General features: G+C 41.6%; 5 protein-coding genes across 10 annotated transcripts; all 5 read right to left on the bottom strand.

Annotated features, from left to right (window-relative positions):
* Positions 1-96: 96 nt before the first annotated feature.
* On the bottom strand, positions 97-4664 carry si:ch211-163l21.11 (inositol 1,4,5-triphosphate receptor associated 2). 3 transcript variants are annotated; one of them, XM_046396878.1, is made up of 13 exons: positions 3977-4664; positions 3798-3861; positions 3642-3714; positions 3518-3545; positions 2665-2805; positions 2447-2578; positions 1595-1751; positions 1480-1520; positions 1331-1381; positions 1089-1237; positions 867-995; positions 396-509; positions 97-314 (listed from the first exon to the last, which is right to left on the bottom strand). In XM_046396878.1, exons 1-13 carry the CDS (start codon positions 3986-3988, stop codon positions 182-184), a joined length of 1224 nt encoding a protein of 407 aa, XP_046252834.1. In that variant the 5' UTR covers positions 3989-4664; the 3' UTR covers positions 97-181. The 3 variants fall into 3 exon arrangements, with proteins under 3 accessions (XP_046252834.1, XP_046252833.1, XP_046252836.1); XM_046396877.1 differs by lacking the exon at positions 3977-4664 and having other exon boundaries at positions 3798-3950; XM_046396880.1 differs by lacking the exon at positions 3977-4664 and having other exon boundaries at positions 430-509; positions 3798-3950.
* A 512-nt stretch (positions 4665-5176) lies between these two features.
* Positions 5177-7411, bottom strand: rpl10a (ribosomal protein L10a). The gene is made up of 6 exons (XM_046397591.1): positions 7295-7411; positions 6796-6867; positions 6629-6709; positions 5806-5954; positions 5523-5695; positions 5177-5389 (listed from the first exon to the last, which is right to left on the bottom strand). The coding sequence occupies exons 1-6, from the start codon at positions 7297-7299 to the stop codon at positions 5219-5221; spliced, it is 651 nt and encodes a 216-aa protein (XP_046253547.1). The 5' UTR covers positions 7300-7411; the 3' UTR covers positions 5177-5218.
* Positions 7412-8343: 932 nt separating this feature from the next.
* On the bottom strand, positions 8344-12244 carry fance (FA complementation group E). Its single transcript, XM_046395904.1, has 10 exons — positions 11890-12244; positions 10318-10894; positions 10094-10138; positions 9962-10018; positions 9548-9691; positions 9343-9466; positions 9093-9168; positions 8916-8982; positions 8695-8820; positions 8344-8599 (listed from the first exon to the last, which is right to left on the bottom strand). The coding sequence occupies exons 1-10, from the start codon at positions 12099-12101 to the stop codon at positions 8495-8497; spliced, it is 1533 nt and encodes a 510-aa protein (XP_046251860.1). The 5' UTR covers positions 12102-12244; the 3' UTR covers positions 8344-8494.
* Positions 12245-12298: 54 nt separating this feature from the next.
* mkrn4 (makorin, ring finger protein, 4) lies at positions 12299-16945 on the bottom strand. Of its 2 annotated transcripts, none has more exons than XM_046395908.1 (8): positions 16452-16945; positions 15069-15197; positions 14722-14966; positions 14589-14647; positions 14207-14463; positions 13999-14106; positions 13334-13433; positions 12299-13217 (listed from the first exon to the last, which is right to left on the bottom strand). In XM_046395908.1, the coding sequence occupies exons 1-8, from the start codon at positions 16481-16483 to the stop codon at positions 13053-13055; spliced, it is 1095 nt and encodes a 364-aa protein (XP_046251864.1). In that variant the 5' UTR covers positions 16484-16945; the 3' UTR covers positions 12299-13052. The 2 variants fall into 2 exon arrangements, with proteins under 2 accessions (XP_046251864.1, XP_046251865.1); XM_046395909.1 differs by having other exon boundaries at positions 14207-14460.
* ppardb (peroxisome proliferator-activated receptor delta b) lies at positions 16916-23766 on the bottom strand. Of its 3 annotated transcripts, none has more exons than XM_046395907.1 (8): positions 23385-23766; positions 21141-21530; positions 20866-21017; positions 20592-20730; positions 20059-20261; positions 19511-19717; positions 19167-19410; positions 16916-18819 (listed from the first exon to the last, which is right to left on the bottom strand). In XM_046395907.1, exons 2-8 carry the CDS (start codon positions 21451-21453, stop codon positions 18572-18574), a joined length of 1506 nt encoding a protein of 501 aa, XP_046251863.1. In that variant the 5' UTR covers positions 21454-21530; positions 23385-23766; the 3' UTR covers positions 16916-18571. The 3 variants fall into 3 exon arrangements, with proteins under 3 accessions (XP_046251863.1, XP_046251861.1, XP_046251862.1); XM_046395905.1 differs by having other exon boundaries at positions 21141-21515; XM_046395906.1 differs by having other exon boundaries at positions 21141-21512.
* Between the last annotated feature and the right edge of the window lie 1097 nt (positions 23767-24863).

The raw sequence follows: 24863 nt of genomic DNA, 5'->3' as shown, positions 1-24863 counted from the left end.
AAAAATAATGTTAAGTTTGTGTCATTGCTGTACTGAAGGTGGAGGTTTATGTTATATATTCTGGGACACACAAAGACACACAAACAAAAGTGTTCAAATCAAAATGTTTTGTATTCCCATACAAAGAGCTCTCCACACTGACACAGGTATTTCAGCTATATTCCAGAAAACAGAAGCTCCATCATGAAGCTTCCAACAAGAAATAGGTCAGCGTTATGACACAGAAAAGCACAAAGAGGTACATGCAGAGGAGCGCCCAGCGACAGCGATACAACCAGCGAGCCAGGGGACGTTGCCTCCACGAAGATCCATACCTGAGGAGATCAGTCAGTCAGTGTTAATGCAGAGGGGCAACATCACAGTCATCACAGGGCTTTTAAAACGTGCTGACTTACGAGGCCAGAGAGAATCGTCGATAAATATTCTTACTCCTTTTTTCCTTGTCTGCTTTTTTCTTTGATAAGGAAGATCTGCCCTTGTGTCTCTGTCGCAATGTATCCGGGGGGGAACTGAAACAAGGAGACGTATACTTATAGTTCCATTTCTCCTGTACACTATTAATGCAAACTAACAAAGGCTGAAAGAAACAACAAACAGCCTTTTGCTAATGGTGGTTTTTCAGGTTGTAGTTTTTACTGGTGCTGAGCAAATATCCTGTAAGTGCCTTTTTCCTCACATTTTCACACTATCACTACCTGCTGCTACCTGTGCTGTTATGATCTCTGAGACTTTGCCTTGACCTGAAAATATGTATTTATCAAGAGGAACAAGAATTAAAAAGCTTCAGCAAATGTGATGTTCAGTGCAGGCTGTTGTGGTGTGGTGTGTCTGCTGATCTGTTCATGACCGGCGAGCCCAAGCTGTACTTTTTGCTTTGCATCTTCCCGGTGGTCAGTAGTTTTGATGGCAGGCACTCTGGGTTGGGGATGGGAGAGGACTGCAGAGGAAGCTGAACAACTGAAGCTTCTGACTGAGTCTCTTCTGCATCCAATGGCCTGGAAACAAAAAATACAGAGAAAAAAAGAAAATCAGTTGATGTTGCTGATCACGTGGCCCCAATATAAAGCATAAGCTTTGATTCTCTGGACCTGTCATCCACTGAGTAGCAGTCGTCCTTGGTCATGGCAGAGCAGCTGGACTCGGAGCTCTGAGATGGAGACGGGCAGGAGCGGATGGACTTCTCGCTGGAGGATCTTCCATGAGCAGCCCGCTTCTTCAAATCTCTCTTTATCTTCTCCTGTAGGAGACAAAGAAGACAAAGCTCATTTAGGGTTATGGATGATAACATTTGTAACCGAAGTGGCAGAGTTCACTAAAGAAACCTCCTCACCTGGGTTTTGCTGGAAATTACTGAAACACTGACCCTTCGACGACCGCTATTCTAATGGAAAAAAGTGGAAGAAGAACACAAATAAAAGGCAGACTGAGGTGATGAAGGTGGAAGTTGCAATCTGTCCAATAAGCTAAATATATGCATACCTGCTGAGAGCTTTTCCTTCTATTTTCACTTTCCTCTGGATCTACAACAAGACATCCACTGGTCAGCTGAATGCAGCACATGACAGTAGAACAAGACAAACACGACGTCAGAGACCTGGAGATGCTCTGGGATCGACGATGTTTCTGCAGGAGTTCTGCTGCTGGATCACCTTCTTGGCCTCCTCCAGCTCAGCCACGTTTCTGTCATGTCGTCTCCTCAGATTCTCCACGTGAGCCACCATGAGCTCGACAGCCCGACTCACTCGAGCCTCCTGTCAAAGACGGGAAGAGTAAAGCATCATATAGAACCACACTGAGCGAAAGCATCATTTTATATCTTTAAATGCACTGCACATCAATACTTTGATACCACAGTTAAATGAATGATTGAAGAAACTAGTGTAATGCAAAAATGGAAAGAGATTTCAGATTGTGAGCCCACATTTAACTGAAGTATCCCACTTTATATGTTTCTAAAACATATAAACATACACAAGTCTGTTTTAGCAGGTGGTAGCTGTGAGTTTCTTTGGGGTTTTTATAGATAACATTCAGGAAAGAGTCCTTCACTGACTGACCCTGATGTGAGAGAAGGCCAAAGAGCATCTGGACTAAAAACAGTTGTTAAAGGCTTGTTGCATCAAGTTTATGTCTATGTGTCAGGAGCTTGAGCTGTGATCAGTTCAACCAAAAAAAGGTAAATTTTCCTTCTCCAATTGTCTCATTTGAAGGATATTTTGAGGTTTGAAGAAGTGAGAGTATTCAGTATTTCATAAGGCAGAAGTTTGAGACAAGCCAGAAAACATGATATAACCATAATTTATTTTCTTTATCCCTCTGACTACCCCTCTAACCAGGGCCCCAAAAAGTCTACAAAATGTCTTTTTGGGGCCCTGGTTAGAAACCACAGTCTCAAATGCTACTAAGACATCCAAAAGCAAATAGGAGCAGAGGAGCCTCAGTGTACCTGGTGCACAGCACCGAGCACCTCAGCTGTGTTGGAGATTCGTTCCACCGTCCCACTGAGGATGTCCAGGGACAGCTCCAGCCTCTGCAGGATCTTACTGCGCTTGCTGTCCAGACACAGTCCCTTCAGTGTCTGAAAACACACACAGACACACATGTGTACCTGCTCTCTGCTGGTGTCAACGAGGCTCATTTCAGATCACCTGTCATTTACTGCACCTCCAGGGTCTCTCTGCCTCTGGTCAGCTCCAGCTGGATGTTCTCTTCTGCCAGGTTGCGGGCGTGTTCCTCCGCCTGCAGCCTCTGCTTCAGGGTGTACTGGTCACAGCGAAACGCCAGGGCGATCTGAGAGAAGGCCGTCTGCAAGCAAAACATTTCATTCACTCAGGTTTTCACCACACACGTATGTTTCGTCAGGTGTTGATCCCTGGTGCAGGAGAGAATTTCATTCAGCTGTATTTTTTATGGTTGAAACTAAAACATGAAACTTCAGCTTAAGGGAGATAATAAAAAAGGTTAATTACCATAATTTTTCTGTGATGTGAATGTGTCAGGTTTGGTAATAAATAAATGTCATGAGCTGCTTAGGAATCTTGTCATTCAGAACAATATCAGAATCAACACTCCTCATAGCACTCAGACAGACAGAAGGTTGCCGTTTAAACATTTAAGGAGAGGTTTGCACTCTTCCATGTCTGTTTCTAAACAGTCATACAAACAGTGAAGCAGGTTTGTCTTGCGGTAGTTTGTTTTTTCTTGTTTATATGACCCCTTCCTGATGCACTTTCAATGTAGTGAGAGGAGACAAAATCCACTGTCCTCATTTAGTTTAGTTTTAGTTTCACCGATGGTTTGCTGTGGGGGGATAATATCAAAACGATATCCACTCTAACTCATTAGCTTCAGACAGACTTCAGCACAGAAAGAGGACTGCGCATTTTGTTCACCATCACTGAAAGGCTCTTCCCTTCAGTCTTTAATGGGTGTTCGATTGTAAGAACTGTTGAAATATTTAAAAACAGCAGGTAATCTGTGGTATATTATACAACCAAAGAGAAGCGTGGGGTCTTACCTCCAAATCTTTCTCTGACATCTCCACACTGTCAGAACAAAAAACCGCTGAAACTTTAGTGAAAAGTTACATCATGTCATTTAAATACACCATGATAGCCTGTATGGCAGGTAAACAGTGTCACCTGTTGAGGCCCACACGCTCAATGATGGACAGCTCATTCCAGCTTGTGACCGGTAGCTCCTCTTGGCTGCTTTCTGCATTAAAGATTCAACCCAGTTTAAATTCAGACAAATGAAACTGGGCGGATGTTTTGTGAAGATTTTCATGTAGCTCTTACCTTCCTCACTGTCCTCACTGTCCAGCATGATGGAAGGACAGTAGCTGTTTGTCTCTGCATCCGGCTGAAATGAACTCAGAAACATTATCTTTGTCACTGAATCATACAGTTAGTGAATATAAAGTGTCAATCAGTGCTAACAGGAACAGGAAGGCCAGCTGGGAGATTATTTGACTCACCTGAGTGTTCATTGCGTCTTCGCAAAAATAATCCAAGTGTTTTAGTCAGGTAAAATAAACAGATTGAGTCGTTTAAATCCTCTTCACAGTCAAAGCAGCGGATTTGTCATTGTTAATGAAAAATCAAATACATTCTTATAATTTGCTGTTCGTGTTTGGTTCATTTCTCCCTCAGCCTTTCTCCTGAGCTGAGAACAGATAATCCTATTAGGAGATCCACAGTCAAATCGGAGCTGGACGTCTGCTGCCCCAAGAGGCTCATGGGTAGCGATGGCCGTAACTGTTGCTGTGTTTTTATCTTCAGTAAATAAATGCAGGTGATGAATCGAATGTGCAGTTCCCATCACACTCACTGTCCTCCAAAAAGGCAAACATTTGGGTCCTAAATATACACTAAATCCAGTCACTTCAGATGACGGCACAGGGGATATTTGGCTACGCTGAACTCATTTCTTGATGTTTGTTTAACAAAAGTTTAAGGTCAGAAGACCTGACATAAATGAGCATTTCTTTTTATCACCACAAACTTGACTTGCAGCCTGACTGTAATACTCAGTGAGTTCAATATGTTCCTCATTACTTCAGTTCACTTATCACTGAGTCTCCTCCTAGTTTTTGATGGATTATCCTTTTCCCCCCCATCATGAGCCTCTGTAGTCAGTGCACCTCAAACACATTTAACATCAAACTGTCCTGTTTCATCATGTGATTACTTACAGAAAATATTTAAAAAAAACAAGTGCATGTTTATTGGTATTAACCAATATCATCAAAGTGAATGTCATCTTCCATACTTTTTTAATTTTTAAAACTTGTCAGCATTAGTGTTTCAAGCTAAATTTCGTGGGATTGTCAGCATGTATACTGAACTGACAACATCAGAAACACATCAGGAGGAACGAATCAATAAGCACCAATATTTTTAATCAGCGCAGTTACTATTTAGTTACATTTGCGTTTTATAGATTTTTGTGTTTTGTTCTTCTACTAATCAGGATGATTCATTTTTCATTCTTTATAAAAAAAAAAAGAATTTGAGTGCAGCTGTGGGTATTCCATTAATGTTTTGACAAATTTTCTCTACAAAAAGATACAACTAAACTATGAACTGGTGAGGTTGCAGTTGAAAATATGAGGGTAAAATCTATAAAAACCAGACCTTCAGTCCAACCCCAAAAAAATACACCAGAAACAGTCAACTTTGGAGCATCTCCACATATTTATTAATAGAAAAGCTGTCATTTAGTAGAGGCGCTGGGGTTTGCCCATGGTGCTCTTGACGTAGAGAGCGCGTACATTCTGCCAGTTCTTCTTCAGCAGAGACACCAAGAAGTTGACAGCCAGATGGATGTTGTACACAAGCTCATCTTCTGTCATCTTCACGTGTCCAACAGCTACAGCCAGACAGAGCACCTGTAACACAAATACACTGCTCAGTAACCGCCCCAAAAGACACTCGGCATTCACAAGAGATAATTCAAAACTGGAAAATAAGCCGATTACAAGGAGGGATTAATCAGATTTGGGTACTGCAAGGCAAGCATACCTTCTTCATCTGGAATTTGATGGTAGATTTGACCTCATCCACCTTCGTATTCATGTTCTCATTGTGGGTGAGCAGGGAGGGGAACTTGCCAGCCTTGTTCAGCCCAGGGCCCAGGATACGAGGTATCTGCTTGATCAGAGACTCAGAGGCCAGGAAAGCATCATACTTCTTGGCTAAAGAGGGGAGGCAGAAAACAAAAAGCAATGTTAAATGTTAAAAAGCCAATCGGGAGTTCTGTCATAACAAACCAGGTGTCTCGCGGGCCATGATGTCAACTTCATACCGAGCTTCTTGACCAGCTTTTTGTTCTTGTTGAGTTTCTTGAGAGCCTCAATGTCCATGTGTGGCAGCTCGGCGGCTTTGGCCTCGTCACAGTGCTGCTGGTCTCCCAGGACGCACACGGAGAACTTTGGCCTGGGGAGAGTCTTCAGCCTGCGTATTTAACAAAGCAGTTAGACCTCACATTAACCCGCAGGAGCCATCAGCTGGAAGCGAGGCAGGACATGATTGAGAGGAAACCACCCATTATTAGTAAGAATTTTCAGCATGGGCCTGGCTGAATAATGTGCCATCACTGTGGTTGAAATGGCAGGGAGAATGTCCATTTCTACTGCCCATATCAAATTTATTATAATGCGTAACACTTAAACTACTGTTTATGTTGCACTATGAAATCTCTTAATTCTTAGCCAGATATGGAAACTAATATGCTCTCATCCAACCTTCCTGATTCAACTGTAATAGAGAAATTCTTACCCTTACCACCACTGTGGTCGGTGTCCAGCTGACCTCTTTGGTAACTTAATGAAAATTGGTCGGCTTGAGGACATGAACTTACCAGCTCAGCCATCAAAAGCCTTCCCTCATGTTTTAAGACCCAGGGTAGGGGTCCGTCTGCTTCGCCTCCACCAGCCAAGGCTGGGTCAGCTCAGTCAGACTACCCAGAGAACTTCTCCATGTCTGCCCCTGGCCTGTCTTAGCTTACTTTTTGTTTTCTTTACTTTTTTAAGATTTCAACACCTTGCCATAAAACAGGCTGCGTTACTACTCAGACAGGGCTGGAAGCAAACAAGGAAAAGGTTGGGTGAAACAGTAAAAGGTCGAACCTGACAGTGCCGGAGAAACGCTTGTCCTTCTGGGGATCATAGTTTTTCAAGCTGATCTGCAGCTCCACTGTCTCCACAAACCTTCAAAGAGATTAAATGTTACTTAATGACATGCCATTCCTGCATTTCATCTCCAGGCTCAGTAGTTTTCCCTCATATAAACTTACTTCCTCGGCTTGGCCAGAGAGCCCTGCAGGACCTCCTTCACGGCTTCATACAACGTATCCCTGGAAACCTTACTGTAACGTAAAACAACCATAAATCATGTTTAAGTAAATGCAATTGGTGAAAAACTCCAATGAATCCAGTTCATTCAGTCCGTCTGACAAGTACCTGACTTCATAAAAAGGTACAAAAATTCGTAATAATTACTTTAAAATAATCTAAGAGAGAAAATATATACATCTTATGTTCGATTCTTATCCAAAACGTGTCTTAAATCCATGGATGGCGGTGGATTATATTTAAAATGTAACGTGCCATCCTACTCCGGCAGATGAACCGGCGCCATACGCAATGCTTAACTTCACGTAAATAAAATTAACTGCGCTAAATAACACAACTTCTGAGAAAGGCCTTTAAACTACAGGGTTAGGTGAGCGCTGCGACTTAGCATAGACGAGAAAACCGTTTTATTTCTAACATTTATCAGTTAAAATGCCTAACCTCATTTTAGCTGCTTGTCCCTCTCCTCTCGCTACGCTGAAAAAGGAAGTTCCACAGGAAGTTACGTATAATAAAGGCGCTCGTGTGGTGACGACATCGAAAGGCGCAAACAACTGTCAGTACTACACAGAGAGTTTTGGATATAAAAACAATGCCCTTATCGCTCGTGTAATGTCTCCGCTTCACTTTAGAAGAAATACACATTTACTGTCTTATTCGTGTTTTATAACAATGTATATGGGCTGTGTTCAACTTTGGAGAACATTTTCTAAAAAGACTTGCTTATGGTTTGGCTCCCAGTGACTCAAAAGGAGTTAAAAAGAACTGGTCTTTTTATTTAGCTACATTATATAACAAGACAGCTGTGTATATAAATACCAAGGAGTATGGTGATGTTTAGTTTCAGCATTAGTACTTACTTACTTATATCTTAAAGTAAGTGTTAAAAAAGGTTCAAGCAATCAAGCAATACCGCCTCATAAGTTAGAGTCCTATATCCTATTAAATGAATCTGTGTATTAAAAGTATTCATTCTATATAATAACATCTGTCACTGTTGGACTGCTGTGTTATAAGCCTTTTCATACATTTGCTTTAAAAATATAAGAAGCTTTTAAGTTCAAAATATTCAAAGTGGAGAAAATTCTAATTATATATTGTGCAGTTTGATCTACAGCTGTGTATCACACAAGCTGAACAAGTCATTTTATCTGTAATCAGTGTCATAACTGGTCATTGTAGATCTCAAATAATTTTAGTGGAGCAAAAGGTACAACATTTCCCTCTGAAATGTGTAAAGTAGAAGTTTAAGGAAAACTATACAGAGATGTTCAGGTAAAGTACCTCAAAACTGTATTTACGCACAATGCTTGAGTAAACATACTCGATTATGCTCCACCAAGGTATATTTTTCATTCAAAAGATTTTATTCATTTAAATAACCTTCAAAGTAATTTCATGCATACCTAGTGATCGATATGACAGCAGAATGAGTCCGAACCGCAACACCAAAGTTTCAGGCTGACAAAAGTCAAGAATTCAAATGTCAGTATTTCGCAACGTATTTAATAAGACCTGATTCAGAGAGGAATTGTCATTTCCTTTTGTGTCAGACTGCTCAGTCAGGTCAAAATATTGCCAAGAAGTGGACAAGAACTTATTTCAACAGTTTTATTAACATGTTTCAGGTCAGATGAAATGTCATGAGTGTGAGATTCTTTTCAAAGCAGCTTGGAGAGACTTTTTCAGGAAGGTTGCATTTAACATCAGGCAGCTGTCCAGGGAGTGTTTGTGTGCAGCAGTCACCTGAAAAGCACATTAAAATACATTTCCAGAAAGATTACAAACACTATTTCATCAACTGCTCAGCCATTTTGCATATTACAGAATGACAAACTTACATAACTGCCATATTTGGTGAGGACTGTTAGCATCATTTTTGCAAACTTCACAGACTTTGTGAATTGAGGACCCTGGCTGACGAGCTGCTCAGTGAACTGTGTGAACATTTCTTCACTCAAGTCAGGCTGGGGGGGAAAAAAACACAACCAACTCAATAACAGTGAATATTATGACCAAGTGGTCTTGCAGCATTTTTCCCACGGATAAACATTCAGATTACCTTGCAGTCGAGCAGGCAGTGGATAACAGAGAGCACTGCCTCATTCCATGCTATTTTGAATGTCATTCTGGGGGAAAAAAACATAAAAAGGAGCATCACTAAGCAACTAATGACCATATGATTCTATTATTATTTTGGTGCTTCTTTGATGCATATACAGAAGGTAAATTATCTCACTGAAGCACCAGCAGCCTGTAATGGGAATCCAAGCTGCCTTCTATCAGCCTGTTCAGAAGCTCCGCCTGTGGATTTCCTGAAAACAGAGCAAAGTTCAACATAGTTCACGCACAGGGCATGTGACAGGCGAGTAATAAGGTCATAACATCATAGCATCTGTCTTGTTAACATGTACTTGAACCAGGACACCGAATCCATGGCAGCTCCTGTGACAAGCAGTGTTAATAAATGATCACAAAGGGTTCTTTGCCTGTGTTGTTTTCTTCAAGAACTGGCCTGACTAGAGCGTGGCACATTGGTCTGGGACAGCGGCTACACAGCAACGTTACTGCAGTGACCAGACATCTGGAGGCCGGTTCTGACAGGGACAGGACCTGCATGTATAGGAAAATGATATACTGTCAGTATCAAACACAGCGACGCATGTTGTGCCCTTTGCATATTCAGTAAGGTACCTTCTTCAGCAGGAGGCTTTTAATGAGAGTTGTTGCCGTGCTGTAGCTGAGGTCAGGAGAGGGAGTCAAAATACTGCTGCACAGTTTAAGCAGAGTTTGCTCTGGTAAGTCAGGCAAACTCAGCATGCTGCATAACATTTCCACCTAAACATGAGAAGTGGACATGTTGGATAAGTCCTTTCACAGACAATCAGTAAGCAAATATTTAACATGAGTGATTCAGTGAAGATTCTTGGTTTCTTTAACAGCAGAAGCAGTTAATAATATGTCTTGTTCTCCTCTTTATTTCTCATATCAGAGCTGCTATATATTCAATAACAACTGTAGGATGCAGTACAGCAGCTCCCTCACTTACAGAAATGAAATGAAATGAAATTAATGAAAAAAGTCAACAATAAAAATCTGAGGACATACTTGGCCAGGGTCACACTCGTTCAGCACTTTGAACACATCCACTGAGCTCTGGTCCCACTAAAAACAGACGACAATAATAATTAGAATAACACCAATTGGAATTCTCTGCCTGAAGTAAAAAAAGCCTCTTACCTCTGTCTCACTTTCTAGTAATTCTTTCATTTGAAGAACAGAGACCTAAATAAATGGAAATAGACCATAATTTGTTATTTTGACTGTAATCTGTGTGATAACAAAAATAATGTTTGTATTAGTGCCCAAAATGGCTGTCCAACCATCACTGGAAACAAATGTTCCTTAATGGTAATAAATCACACTGGTGAAAATGGATGATAAACGACAGACAAAGTCTTTACCTTTATATGTTCAGGCACGGCATCACACAGACTGTCTGGCAGTTCTTCAGCAGGAGTCTCGACTAGAGCACTGCTTTCTATTCTTCTTGATATCTCTGCTTTTGCGCTCGGTTCTTCAGGATCGAGAGAATCACTGCCACAGACATCCATCTTTATCCGCTTACTCTGCTGTCCCATTTCCTCTCCACTGGAGTCCTGAGTGACAAAGCTGCCCTTCCTTTTCCTTTGTGGCCCCAGGTCTGATAAACCAGATGAACTCTGAGACCCAGATTCTACTGCTCGGCCATTGAAACACTTAGCCCATCCTCCAGTCTCACTAAAGCCATCCAAACGCTGTGACAGCTCCTTGAGTCTCTGGCTGCACAGCAGAGTGCACAGAGGCTCCTCACTGTGGACCCCCAGGTTTCTTTCCAACTGTTTAACCTGAGCAGAGACCCAGGAGTTTGGCTGAGAGTCCTGGCTGAGGCATTTGAGCAGACGGAGGACAGCCGTCCGAGGAAGAACCGGGCAGACCAGATAGATGAAGGACAGCAGGTTCTGCTTGAATAATGCTGGAAACAGGCACACCAGCGGTTTACTAAAACAGATGATGGAAAAATGGATGTGAGGCACAGACATTTGAAATAATATGGTAACAGATGTCAACAGTTTGTCTTAATTTAGCACTTTTCTGGTGCACAGCTGAAGGTCACCATTTCATGGTATTAAGTTAACATGGTGATATGTTGCTGACTGACATACTTGTATACAGTAAGTCACATTATTAGGTTGTTAATACTGATGAATCGATGCATTAGCAGCATGTTATTGACATCGAAAGGAATGCATTTATAATTTCTTCAGGTGCTCAGTTTAGTGCCGTGGTTTTCAAAGTGTGGTCCAGAGACTCTCAGGGGTCCCCAGCAAACAGGGGGAATAATTTATTTTAACTTCAATTCCATCCATAAATAACATGACAGGACAGATGACTATTGGGTCATATGGTGAAGCATTTAACCATCTTCTTCTATTCCGGGGGGTTCTGTTATATTGCATTGTATTGTGTATGTTAGTGGCAGATTTTCATATTAGCAAATTTCACAGATGTGATATTTTTGCGGAGGTACATCTGGGCTGTGAATTTTGCCAGTGTGGCAGGCATCCAGCCACAGCGAGCTGGTGAATTTCTCAGCAGCTGCAGTAGCCAAACAGATTTATTTGCTTTCCCAATTTCTCATGTGTGTTTCTGTGTCTTTTCCAGGGAGAGCGGCAGCACCTAAAACAAATCTGAGTTACTACATACTATCAACTAAATAATTAATAACTATTGAGTCAAGTACAAATTAATTCCACTACTTGGGTTAGGTTAATTAAAGTATCACAATCAGGACCATTTTGTTTGTTAACACTGACATGTGCATTCTATGACAACTTACAATGATGCAGTATGAATATAAAAGAAGACTGCAGTCCAGGTTCGTGCGCCCAGCCCGTCAACTGTTCAAACCAAACACCCGCACGCTGAGGATGCTAAGCTAATTTGATGTCAATGTTAACGTTAGACGTATTTTACAGGCACGTAATGTTACTTACACAGTTAGTGTCTGGGGTTCAGTATCTGGACAGCTAACTTCGTCTTGGCACAGTGTCTCTATGAAGTTAGACAGTGACACTCCGGGATCGGCTCGCTGCTGTCTGTGGAAGACGCCCAGAGCTCTACGAGCACCGGAGACCCCAGACAGAAGCGACCGGACCAACAGCATCGACTGCCCGTCAAACCGACTCAGCGACATGCCGGCGTCCATACTACCTGGTGAAGGTTTACACCATGACGGACCAGCTTGCCACTGCCGCCAGTTGTGGCGACGTTTCTTTTTCGTGAGTGTAATTTGACAGGCATGCACGACGCCTCCACCTAGTGGTGAAAGTGTAACGCTACAGATTCCCCTCCCACAGCATTTTTAAACGATTTAAAGTATCAGTGAAGAGCATGAAGCGTTTCTTCAGTGAGACAAACTGTGAAGTAATGTTTTATTTTCTGTGTACAAGTACAACTTATTTAAAAGAAATAAAAGCTTAACATTTTGTTCTTGCCAAAACTAGGAAAACAGTGTCATGACTATCACTTGAGGCAGGCAGTAGAAAACATTAGCAAGACAGGGGTACAGAATACTTTTTATCTATAGACAATTAAAACTATCATCCACGCAGCACTTTAAAAATAACAAAATTGTGCAAATAGCTGGTACAGAAGTCAGAATTAAGCACTCCTGTCCATGAGATTCAGGGAAAATTAATCTGCAACATGTTTGAAGCACTATGGCCACAGAATGGTGGCATAAACTAAACATAATAACTACAAGATCATTGGAGATTAAAGATTTGCCCCACACAGGATGTCTGCATCTAGAGCAGGGGCAACAAACCACGTGCCACGAAGAGCCAAGTGTACATGTTCTCCAAACCGAGACTGTAGCAAGTGATTTCACAGGTTAGTTCCTCTCTGGTTGAAGGAGTACTGGTCAGTTAGTCTTCCCGCCATAGTCTGACTGCAGTTACAAACCTGAACACACTTTGCCCTCCATGGCACACAGTTGATATCCCTGATCTCGATCACTAGTACTAATGACGAGTTTTCAATACAGACCCAACAAGCATACAAGGGTCAAAATACAGTTGTGCGTTCTTCTGGTGGCAATACTATAATTAATACCCCATTCAACGGTTTCAGGCATGGACAAAAAGAATGAAAAAGCTCAGAAACCATACTCTTCAGACAGATAAAAAGGGAAGTCAAAGTAGTCATCATCGTCGTCGTCGTCATCATCATCATCGCCGCCGCCACCACTGAGAAGAGTCATGGCTATGAAAAGATTTACCAGATCTACACCACTGTGGTCATCTTCATCTTCGGTATGATACTGTTAAACAACAAACAAAGAGGAAAGGACACAAACATCATCTCGTGCACACCACTGGAGGAGAGAACAATAGCATACGACAGGGATTATTTATGCATTTATTAATTTATTTTTACCGGAAATGACCTGCGACGTGCACGTTTGTCATGTCGATAAAGGCACTCTGTTTTGAAGGGGCAGCATCTGTATCGCATGTAGTAACTGCAGCTCTTCTTGCTAGAATCATAAGACATGAGACAAAACAGAACAGTAGCATGTGTTTCTAAGCTGCTTTAAACAGCACAGTCTGTAAGGCTGTTTAAATTCATCCCCATTTTTATTTCTGGAACCCAAAGACTTATTTTGTTAGCAATATGTGCCATCCATTAGCCACAGATGTGTTGCACAGAAACTGTGGCCACATTTTTATGCCTTTTGAAGTTTGCAAACACAACTAAGTTTCATCAGTTAACTTGAATGTAACCCTACAGCATGTCAGGCACAATCACTCACATTTGACATCGACTTACAAAATCAGGACAAGGCTGGGCAAGAATCAAGATGTCAAGTTGGAGTTCCGGTCGATCATAAAGAAGAAAGATGACTGAAGGTATTCTAGGTACAGTACGACATACCCTCAAAGTACAAAATAAGGGTGGACTTTAGTCCCAAGCCGTTTGTATAATAGTATATAGGACAAAATGATTTCAACTGTGCTGGTGTGGACATTTAAGAGAACATCAGCTGTGTTGGGCCCAGCTACAGTGAGTAGTGCTGCTATCAGAACTGAAACACACCATACCTGAATTTCTCTTTGAAGGCAGCTATTACACTTTCCTTCGCTGGTCCTTCAACCCAGTATTTGTTGGGCACATAAAAGCCAGACCTCACTCTGCACTGTGGGCAGCTCCTGGGGAATAATCATTAATAATGTGGGAATAATGTCAAGTCAAATCCTTTAAGGTGTATTATCAGTTGCTGTTAAATATTAATATATTACTGAAACCTACTTAACCACATCTGGCCCAAGGTCTTTTGTATTCCTCCAGGTCTTGATGCATTGTAAACAGAAAGAGTGATTGCAGTTTGGCAAGATTCCAAAAACACGGTTTCTTGCCTCCATCTTTTCATACACCTTGTCCATGCAGATTCCACAGGTCACATTTTCACTCTGGATGTAGTTGTTCATGTTCTCTTCTTTCGTCTGGGTACTGGAGGAGGCGGCAGCAGCAGCACCATCCTCTGTTGTCTCATTGGAGAAAGTCTGCTGGACACAGAAACTATGCAATGAGCACAGGCCTCTTGGATTCAGCTTGGTTTAATTTACCAAACTTCACTCTTTAAGGATCACAATTAAAATGAACAAAACTGCACATTTCTCCTATCACATACCTGAGCAACTTCTGAGCTCTGGTCCGATTCCAAAGAAGCAATGAGGTGAGAGTCAGTACCTGCAAAGAAAATGTAAGTTAAATATGGAGTAATACTGACTTAAGTCAGTTTCACCAATGAAAACCTCCAATACCTTGTGACTGTTCCTCAGGTAAACTTGCTGCCAGACGGCCATTGTAGTGTTGAGGATCCGACACATTAACAAACTGCGATGTGCTGCAGCCCTGCGTGGACCTCACCTCAGCCTGCAGAAGAGCAGGCTCTGACCCTCTTCTGTCAGGTGGAGCGCAAGTCACACTGGAGGAGGAGACGGTAGGAACTGAACTTCTTCGACCTGCCACAGCTGCTTCAGCTTCAGCTTGATGGACATGGAGGTACCTGGTGGTGGAAAGCACCGAGTGAGCCAAGGAAATCTGTGTGCATGTCACTTTCTTTTTAATTTAGCTACATGCAACTGAGGGAGAAATGTAAATAACTTACCTGCAGCGTTCACCATACCAGCATCCACCTTTTTGAAAGTACCTACATATTTGGGCTGATGGTAGAACTGGCCATTCATGAAGATAATTACACCTCGGACCTAATCTGCAAGAGCCATTTATGAAATGCCTGTAACGAAAAGGAACGGCAGCAGTTTTCAACCATTTAGTGTTAAAAGCAGAGCTGTTTTATGTCTTCTGGGGCAACTCTTGAGTCACGTCACAAGTCAAATGGCAGTTTGGAGGCACCTTAAAAATGGCAACTGGCCATTAAAAACGACAGCACTTTAACATTATTGTCAGTGATGTAGTAAATTTGCAGAGGCCTGGTCCATTTGATGCATTAGGCCTGTCTCACAATTTCATACAAATTTTTATTATTCCTGGAGTTTGACCAAATAAAGCCAGTCAAGTCACACAGAATAGCGAAGACCGAGTAAAGACTTAAGTCTTACTTTCACGTCAAACTCTCAAGCTTGTGTTTCATAGCGACATCAAAACGTTAAGACGCAGCTACACAAGAGCCAAATCCTATTCCTATTCCTCACTGTCACAATGAAAGCATATTTTGTTAAACTTGCTCGCAAAGACACTTGGGAAGCCCAGGATACAACTTGTAAGTCCGCCATTTACAAAACAGCGACGGTACATTGAACGCTGCTAACGGTTGTCCCACGATGAGAGACACCGTAAGCTACCTGCAAATGCCAAACGTTACCGAAGTCACTGACCTCGCTATTTAACCATGTCCACATTTCTTACAGGAGAGTTTTGCACAGAGTATGCTAATTAAAAAAAAAAAATCAACACCAAACGCAGTTTAGAGAAATGTTGTTACCAACGGCTGATTTAAGACAGCCAACCGTTTCGTTTAACAGTTGAACGCTTAGTCTCATCTCGTTAGACGTCCACTCGTATTGCCCCCATATGGTTCCCCAACACTATTCTCCTCCAACTTCAACAAAAAAAAAAACAAAACAACAACTTTGTGTTATTTCATTTTAAACAATGACTTTCCCAAATCACCAGAATTGTTTTTAGCTGCATTTGAACGTACCACCGGCTCTCGGTTGCGATTTAAATAGTAGAAGGCTTGTACTTATAAAACGCCCTCTTTCTACTGGCATTCAGCAATCAGGCAGACACACAGACGTCCACAGACCGCTGGCTGAGGACCATTCACAATGTGGGGTTCAGGTTCTTGCCCAGGGACACTTGTAAAAGCCGCAGATGCCACGGACTGAACTGCCAACCCTCCGACCAGTGGACGGCCCGCTCCCCCGCCTGTAACCACTTAACTTCGCAACGTTTCTTGGCGTCGGAGCACCAATTTAGCTGTAATGTCCCCCTTCACTGACTCCACACACAAACTACTGCCGCTTACCTACAGATACTTCGACTACGGGCCGAGTCCATCCTCCGTGTGTTTTGAGTGTGCCGCCAGGCAGCGTCTTTCTCACCATCTAAATAGTTGACAGCCGGTTCCTTTTACCAATTAGCAACGGACCAATAAAAACGCGACCCTAATGTTTACACGTTATTCCAAATGCACATTCATCCACCCCTTTGGCCGAGTTCTTCCGCAGTTTGGCTGTGGTGTTTCAACAAGGTTAATAAACTGCAGGCATGTGCACTGGACATATAATCTGTCTTATAATAAAAATGGAGAAAAATCAGTGGTAATATTTCTAATAAAGTTTATAAGAGCGATATAACTAAACTAGATCTATAGATAGGTTACATGCGACTATAAGGACGAAATTCTTTCAAGTCTTAACATGTTTTTTTTTTGTGAACAAATATGTCAATCCATCACTTGCACAGGCATAGAGGTAGCTTACATCAATGTTTTGGTGACCTTTCTTTTTATCCATCCACACGCTTTACTGTCTTGGCACACTGCACATCAGCCAATAATATCAAATTTGCAATGTGTACCAATAGCAGGAAATTAAGGCAAATAAAAATGTCAAAGATTAGATGAGACAGTGGAATAATGTCACAGATCATACATTAGAGGTAGATAGGGATCAAGACAGAATAAGAGCACAAGAGGAGACTTTTGAAGGTGGACTGTGTGCACTGGTGCTGACATAATGCAGTCCATTCAGAATTAGTACAATGGAGAAAAAAAAACAACAACGAGGACCTACAGAATATGTGGAAAACACAGTTGGAAATGTATGAATTCTGGCTAAAGTATTATAAGGCTGTTACACTTGTGCCCCTCCTAACAACACAAATAAAGACTGTACACAAAAAGGGTAGTAACCGAGGGCTGTTACATCTTGGGTGAATACAGAAACGACTTATCATACCGAATGCTGGATGTTAATTTCTAATCATCATCATTAATTTTCCCATTCACGACATCATGATACAGTATGCTGGTTTTAGGTAAATCCTGCTAAGGCATGAAATCCCAATTCCTCATCAAGGAAAAGCTAGTTGGTAAGCCTGACGATATATGTGGTGCAACCTAAACTAAACGGGCAGGCAAGTAATACGAAAGCCACAGATATACGTACAATACATAAAACATGATAATTCATGTTTTGCCCTTACAAATATGATCAACAATTACAAATAATTAGTAACATAATTACAAAGAAAAAACTAAGAAAAACCTTAAAATGGCAAGTTCATGATAATTTGCATGTCAAAATAAGGAAAAAAAGAAAAAAAAACATGCGGTCCCTTGTACTTCAATGGGTCATGTGTTCATAGTGTCAGCTTCAGAAACATAATCTGTGCAGCATAGTCCATTAGTTACCACTTAGGTAGATGGCTTTAAGACAAAACCTACATAACTTGGATCTCCACATTTATTGACAAATGGCAATGGTATTGCACAGAGAGCTGCTTTGAGAGAGCTCTACACTGCTGGAGCCAGCCCAGTTTGTGTTCTATAAACCAAATGGCAAAGTAGCAATCATTGGTGACGATGATAATAATTAGAATGATGTAAACAAAAAACAGCTGTACCAAAAGTCTGAGAACAATCACTTGATCAAAGACATTGGCATAATAACAAAATGTTGCACAGTAAAAGTTGACGACTCTTCTCCGTTTCAACTTACGCCACTGGTGAAAGAACATGAAACACTTTCCCTTCACACGCGAGGAGAAACTCTCTCTAGACACTGCTCTGGGGTCAGTTTTGCTATTAGACTGTAATAGGAGCAGCCTTGGTGAGAAAACATATCATTCTCTCTGTTAAGTGACCGTTGTGGGAAACTAGGACTTGCAGCAAATGATTCCAGATGCTCATCTCACACACACAAACTCACACATACACACACCACGCACACACACATTGCTGTGCTGAGGGTAATGCTGACATTGAGAAGACTTTGCTGATTGTGTTAGCCCTACCACATGACTTTGCCTCATCTGCATGTTAAAATCCATGCCTGTAAGTGGAACAGTGCTTGTACTGAACGCAGTGTAAATGTAAATTCAGTCTGTAACAGTATTGCTAAAAGCAGTCTGTGCTGGAGAATACTAATACATGTCTTTGTAGATCTCCTGTAGTAGAGGGTGAAGTGAGGTCTCCGACTCAGTCTTTTTGATCTTTTGGACAAGGTGAACATTCTCTGTAACCAGCTGACGGAGGTCGGCCATCTTCTGCAGCAGCTTGGGGAAGAGGTAGACTGAGTCAGAGTGGTTTGCCTGCAAGTGGAGGTCCAGGGCTTGTAGGATGTTGTCCTGACTCTGCTCCACCTGCTTCACGTTTATTAGCCCAGGACGATCTGGAAGAAGATACCAAAGGACATCTTATGATGAGTCACAATTTACTCTGAACAAGCATACAGGGTTTCACCAAGTTAGTTTTTATGAGACCTTTTTAATGTCAAATAGAATAGCAGTTACCCTTACATACCAGAGTATAAAAGAATGATGGAAGCAAAAGTACAGTTGAAACTTTACAAAAAACTGATACAACCCCACTCTTCCTCTACCAGAGTGTCTCCTAACAGCCCGCAGTCAGATACAAAAACATTGTATCACTGAATTCAGTGCTTTTCAAGACTTGCAGATACTCTCAAAATAACAATAAACAGTGAATTCTTCACTAAAAAAAACCCTTCAGTCTCACCTCCACAGAGAATAATGGCAGCAACAAACAGAGCCAGGTCACTGTCATCCAGCTCCAGAGCATTAAACTTGACAGCAAACTCAAACTTGGGCTCCATGATCTCACTAAAGGGCTTTCTTAAGCTGCGCAGAAACTCCCGGGTCACGAAGCCTTTACCATTGGCGACCAACAGCCCATCTTTGTTCATGAGAGAGGGCAGCATGGCAAAAATAGCCTCATGCACACCATACTTCAGCAAAGTCACCTGCAGAAAGCGCACAAACATGTGTGCATCAGTGCCTGAACTAAAACAGCAACACACAAATCATCTTGCTGTCCAGCACGCTGCACAGACAGTGACTCACCTGGTCATTAAGGAAGAGGTCCACAAACCCTGGAATACACTTGGCAAACTCAGTGAGTTCTCGCACAGTCTCCACTGTGGTGCACTGACAGCGGTAGAAAACATGGACCCCAATCTCCTTGGTCAACGGTGCACCTGGAACTAACTGGCTCCATACCAAACCACTTTCTGCCTTCCAGAGCGTGTCCACATCATAGATCACAAATGGCTAAAAACAAGACAAAAATTGATTTGTCACAAATAATCATCTGTAACTTCAAAGACTTAAACTTAGAATATTGCTCACATAACATTTTTAAAGGGGACCGCGTTGAGGATTAGCTAGAAACAAAGGAATAGATTTTATATAATCAGGTAATTTGTGGTTATCTTATTTTCAGATGAGGCGTTAAACCAGAAAAAAGTTAGAGTAACATTAATAAACAATATGCTATGCTTTAATTTCTGAATAATATAGTAGTTCAAGCAACCAACAGTTAAGGGTCAGCACTGCAGTTCCCTGTATTTCTTCCCTATATTCAGATGAGCCATTTTAAAACTATAGTGTACCGAGGTGCTGCTGGTTTTGCCTGTCAGGATGCTGCGGGCCCTCTTCTTAGTCATGCTGAGATTCTTCAGGTAGGCTGTGTTGACTTGCTTGGCCAAGGTCTTCAAGTCTGAGCCACCTGGTTTGCCCAGATTCAGTTCTTCGGCAAGCAGACCTGCCACCAGCTTCTTTCTCTCCGCCTCAGGCATACGTCCATATCGAATCGCTGGGGAAACACACACGCACACACACCTTATTTTTGAGGGGACATTTGTGATTAAATCACTTAATTAGTACCGTGGCCGGGTTCTGATACCTGATTTTGAATTTGGAACAGATTCAAGAGTCAGTAAAATGCCTACTTTTGAATACTGAGGTGTTAAAAGAGATCAGAAAGGCATAGCAATGCATGAGCAGATTTGTGGCTCACTTTAGATTCAGTACAGGCTACATTTCAATTCAAATCCCGGATTTGTAAAAATAATTAATGCATTTCAATTTTAATTAACATGGCTTCATCGGCTAGGTTCATTTGCTAAAATATTTGCCCACTCACCATCATGGGACATTCCCAAAGACAGGCACTTCTGGAATCGACAATATTGGCACTTGTTACGATTCTTCTTCTGAATCTTGCAAGAACGCTCACAGCGATCGTATTCCAGTTTCATTCGCACAGTTCGTCGGAAAAAGCCCTGAGCAAGGAACAACATTACCATTTCAGCAACTCATGTCTGAGAGCACAAAATTGCTGTGATCAATAACTGAAGGTTTTTGTTGTTTTGTTGTTTTTTTTTTCTTATTCTGTTGCGATACATTCACTGTATTACCTTGCAACCCTCACAGGCATGCACACCATAGTGGAATCCAGAGGCTTTGTCCCCACAGACCTTACACTCCACACTGATCCCAGATCCTGTGCTGTCTTCTCGGCCAAGACGCAGCTGTTCTGACAGCGAGGGCGATGAGGTATGTGACAGGTCTGTGCCCCCCCCCCCCCCAAAAAAAACATGAATATTAAGGTTCAAGAACTATCTGCCATCTACATACGTCATGCTGCACTTTCCAAGAAGCAAGTCACAGGACTGTGAAATCAAAGCCTTACCTGTGTAACTGGATGTTGCACTGCTGTCTTGCTTGCTATTCTCCTGATCCAGACTCTGTTTTTCTTTTTTGGTCTGGTCCACCTTCTGACGTTTAGAGCTAGGAACTACCTCTTTCTCCTCTTTGTCTTCCTCATCCTCACTTTCTCTCACTTTCAACTCTTGCAGTTCTGTCCCCCCAGAGCTGTCTGAACCGCCAGACTCTGCTTCCGGTAGCGTCCACCTGACATCAGCTGTCTGCTGGGGGGATCTGGGTTTGCAGTAGCCGTTCACCCTTTCGTGCTGCTCTGTAGCAGTTTGCTGAAACCATTCCATGGTTCCTGTTGGAGCTGACTCAGCGGATCCCCTCCTGTCACGTTGGCATCATAGCCCAACTGCTGAAGAATGAAAGACTTTATTTCAAATAAGTAATTGAATTAGCATCGTGTACTTAACATGAGGATTACATCTAGAGCAAAAATGAGCATCATATTACTACTAAAGGACCTCAAATATCCATAAATCATCCAGAATGTAAGTGGTTAATGGTCCAACAATTCCAGTGACCAGCCCCTAAACAAACTGAATATAAAGTTTGTCATAACAAGCCGCAGAGCTAAAACGCTTCCCCTGCTGTCCGTTTTTCCCCTAAGCACACAGTGCATCTATGGTATGGCTTTAGTTATTTGCATAATCACTTATAACTGAAATAAGCACATTTACTAATCTTTAACAACATGTTTATTTAGGTGCCCTTTCCTGAGTCAGTCCACTATGACTGGTTGTGTTTGAGCAGCCAGAGAATGTCCTTGATAGTAATAGGCTTATGACAAGATATACACACACTGTGTAGGCATGCCTGGATTACCTGCTAGGCCAGTAGAACAGACAAGCAAGGACCCCAGACCATTAAGAGCCCTTAATGTCACAGGCTTTTCTTTTTTATTATAATTATTTTTTTTAATTGCCAAAAGACAAACTTGTATGGCTACCAAAAGAGACTCTCTATCATGGTTTATGTAATTTCATCTTGATATCTATATATTATGAAAAATAGAAAATTAAAATAACCAGTGAGAAATGTCTAGCTATAGATAATGCAGCAAACTGAACGACTAACAGATTAAGACACTTCATTAAACTGATCAAAAATATCATTATAAAAATCTATTATAGCTGCAAGAAAGTCCTACACACTGATTAGCAACATGCCCACAATTGCATAATACATTTAGACAGGTTAATAGGACAGCTACCATAGTACAACATAGTACAACCAGTACAGTAAAATCTCTACAGACATATTTCATATCACTCAGCTTACTTAGTGATATGAAATAACAGTTTCCAATCACAGTGTATGTCTACGGGGCTAAAATCTGGACATAAATAAGGGCCCCATTTCTAAAACCACAGGGCCCACAACTCAAAATTCCTAAGCCAGCCACAGTTTTTGGTCTGGCACTTGTATGTCCTAAACATTTCAGTGTGTTCTCCACTATCTTAAAAAGCAACCTTTGTCTCTACTGAAGCTGGGAGACATCTGTATTATTGTTTGCCTCGGTTCCATGGTAGGGTGCACAGTGTACTTGGTGGGTGCTTCAAGGGAACAGGGTGCATGCACTATGTACACACTGAGAAGTGCTGATCGTTTGCGGGGCGATAGGGGGCTTTCTTTTTTTTTCTTTTTTGTGGTGGTGGTGGGGGGTGTTACATATTTGCCCCGCGGCCCCCTGGTGGATTAATCCGTCCATGTATGTAGCTAGCTGCGGCTTGACAAATATCCCAAAGCGTCTACTTAACAGGAATGTATAAATGTTTAAACAATAAACACTGTCATTACATGATGGCCCGAACTTTACCTTTGTTTTCATATTGTTTCACGGGAAAACACCCGAGATTAACCAGGAGTGCTGAGACTTGTCGTCTAACAGCGAACCTGTCACACGGGTTCTCGGAAATATCTGCTAAAATTACTATGAATTGTATGAGTCACTAAGATGACTGTAACTGGGTAGAAACATTTAAAAACGAAAGGACTGGTATACTGTAAACACAGCTACCCTTTCACTTAATCTAAAAGTAAGAGACGTATAAATTAGTAGCTCGGTCGATCGTCGAAGAGTGTCGGTACGGCTAGCTAACTTAGCTAGTTAGCTACTAACCTTGAATGTTGACTGAGAAATGTTACTAGCTGTTAGCGTGGCTGACCCACATTCCCGTGTGTTCCTTTAAATAACGTTAGCTGACTTGCCAAGTTAGCTTACCTCTCCCAATAGTGATGCTGGTTGAGAAGATTTTTGCTGCGCGAGAAATTGTCAACAGGCTAGAATAAACAAGTAGGGAAAGCAGTCCTGAGTCCCGTCCAGGATCGATCGGCTGTTGACAAGTTGCTTGAAGTCACAAGCAGGAGTTAGCTAACAGCAGGAGCTAACGTCAGACTGCTAACTTAAAGTTAGATTGGCTCAGGCCTTCATGTGGCAACCGAGCTGACAAACCGCTTAGCCCAAGAGCAAGAGAAAGCAGTTTGGACACTTTAGTCCGCAACCATATCACATGCAGATAAGCATAGTTAACCGATAATCCCTCCCCGACTTTCTCCTTGCTGCTCCTAGCTTTGCTTTGCTTTGCTTTGCTCCACACACCCCCCCCCCCCCCATCGTCACATGCCAGTACATAGCCCCCCCCATTCAAAACAGACACACGCACGCGCACGCGCGCGCAAACACACATCGGTCTGGATCCTAGAGACAGCTCCATGAGGAGTCAAGGTCTCTCTGTTAACACAGATTACAAAAACAACAGTGATATTCGCTGTTATGTTGCTGCAACACAGGCATTTATTCTGCACCTGCAGTGACACTAACAGGATCTTTGTGGCTTTGATCACATCTGCAGATATAGACATTAAATCTTTAATTTTGGTCTAAATAAATAAAATTGACTTAACTAGACAGATAAAGTCATTGTAGACATTTCGACATATGCAGGGGAAGTAATGTTCATCAATCTGATTATTTTCCTAGACAAATTTCACCTTCACATGATAACCAACCAGACAGAGAAGGAAGCCTTCTGGTTCAGTGTGCACCATAATAACATGTTGAATTGTACCTTTGCTTGGCAAGCGATACTATTAAACTACACTACTGTAACAAATTGTGTTTGATTATGAGTTTTGTCCGTTATGAAAACGTTATACTAAACCGAAGTAATGCTGATCCTCTAAAAATAAGTACAACATCTCATCATTTGTGTTTTATTATTTCATGGTACATATCCCCCCGATTCATTAATGGTTAATCTAATCATCATGCAACAATCCTGTTATCTGTCAGTATAAAAACACAATGAAGTAAATATTAAATACATCCGGCCGGGCTTTATACACCTTGATGTACTTACAAAAAAAGTAAAAAAAAAAAAAGTCATACGTTCAGATTTAGAAGTGCTGCTGTATTTAACTGTGTTGGATTAGAGTATCCAGTATATAAAGTACATATAGAAATGAGTAGAATTATCTCTCCTATATAAAAAAAGTACTTAAATTAGTACTATATTTTTAACTATATTCTTTGCAATTATAACTGTAACTCTGAATAATGTACTTTACTGTAAAGAAAGGTGAAAAGTCTACTAAAAAATGAAACATGACCTCTTACTACAGGTTATGATTGCTAAAAATCAATCCACATGACTTTCATGAGTTTGCGCCATTTAATGTTTGCTGAGAGTTTTTATCATCA

Source organism: Scatophagus argus, chromosome 8 (genome assembly GCF_020382885.2).
Source record: "Scatophagus argus isolate fScaArg1 chromosome 8, fScaArg1.pri, whole genome shotgun sequence".
NCBI lineage: Eukaryota > Metazoa > Chordata > Actinopteri > Scatophagidae > Scatophagus > Scatophagus argus.
Note: the sequence above shows the minus strand (reverse complement) of the source record. Positions and strands in the feature narration are given on the sequence as shown.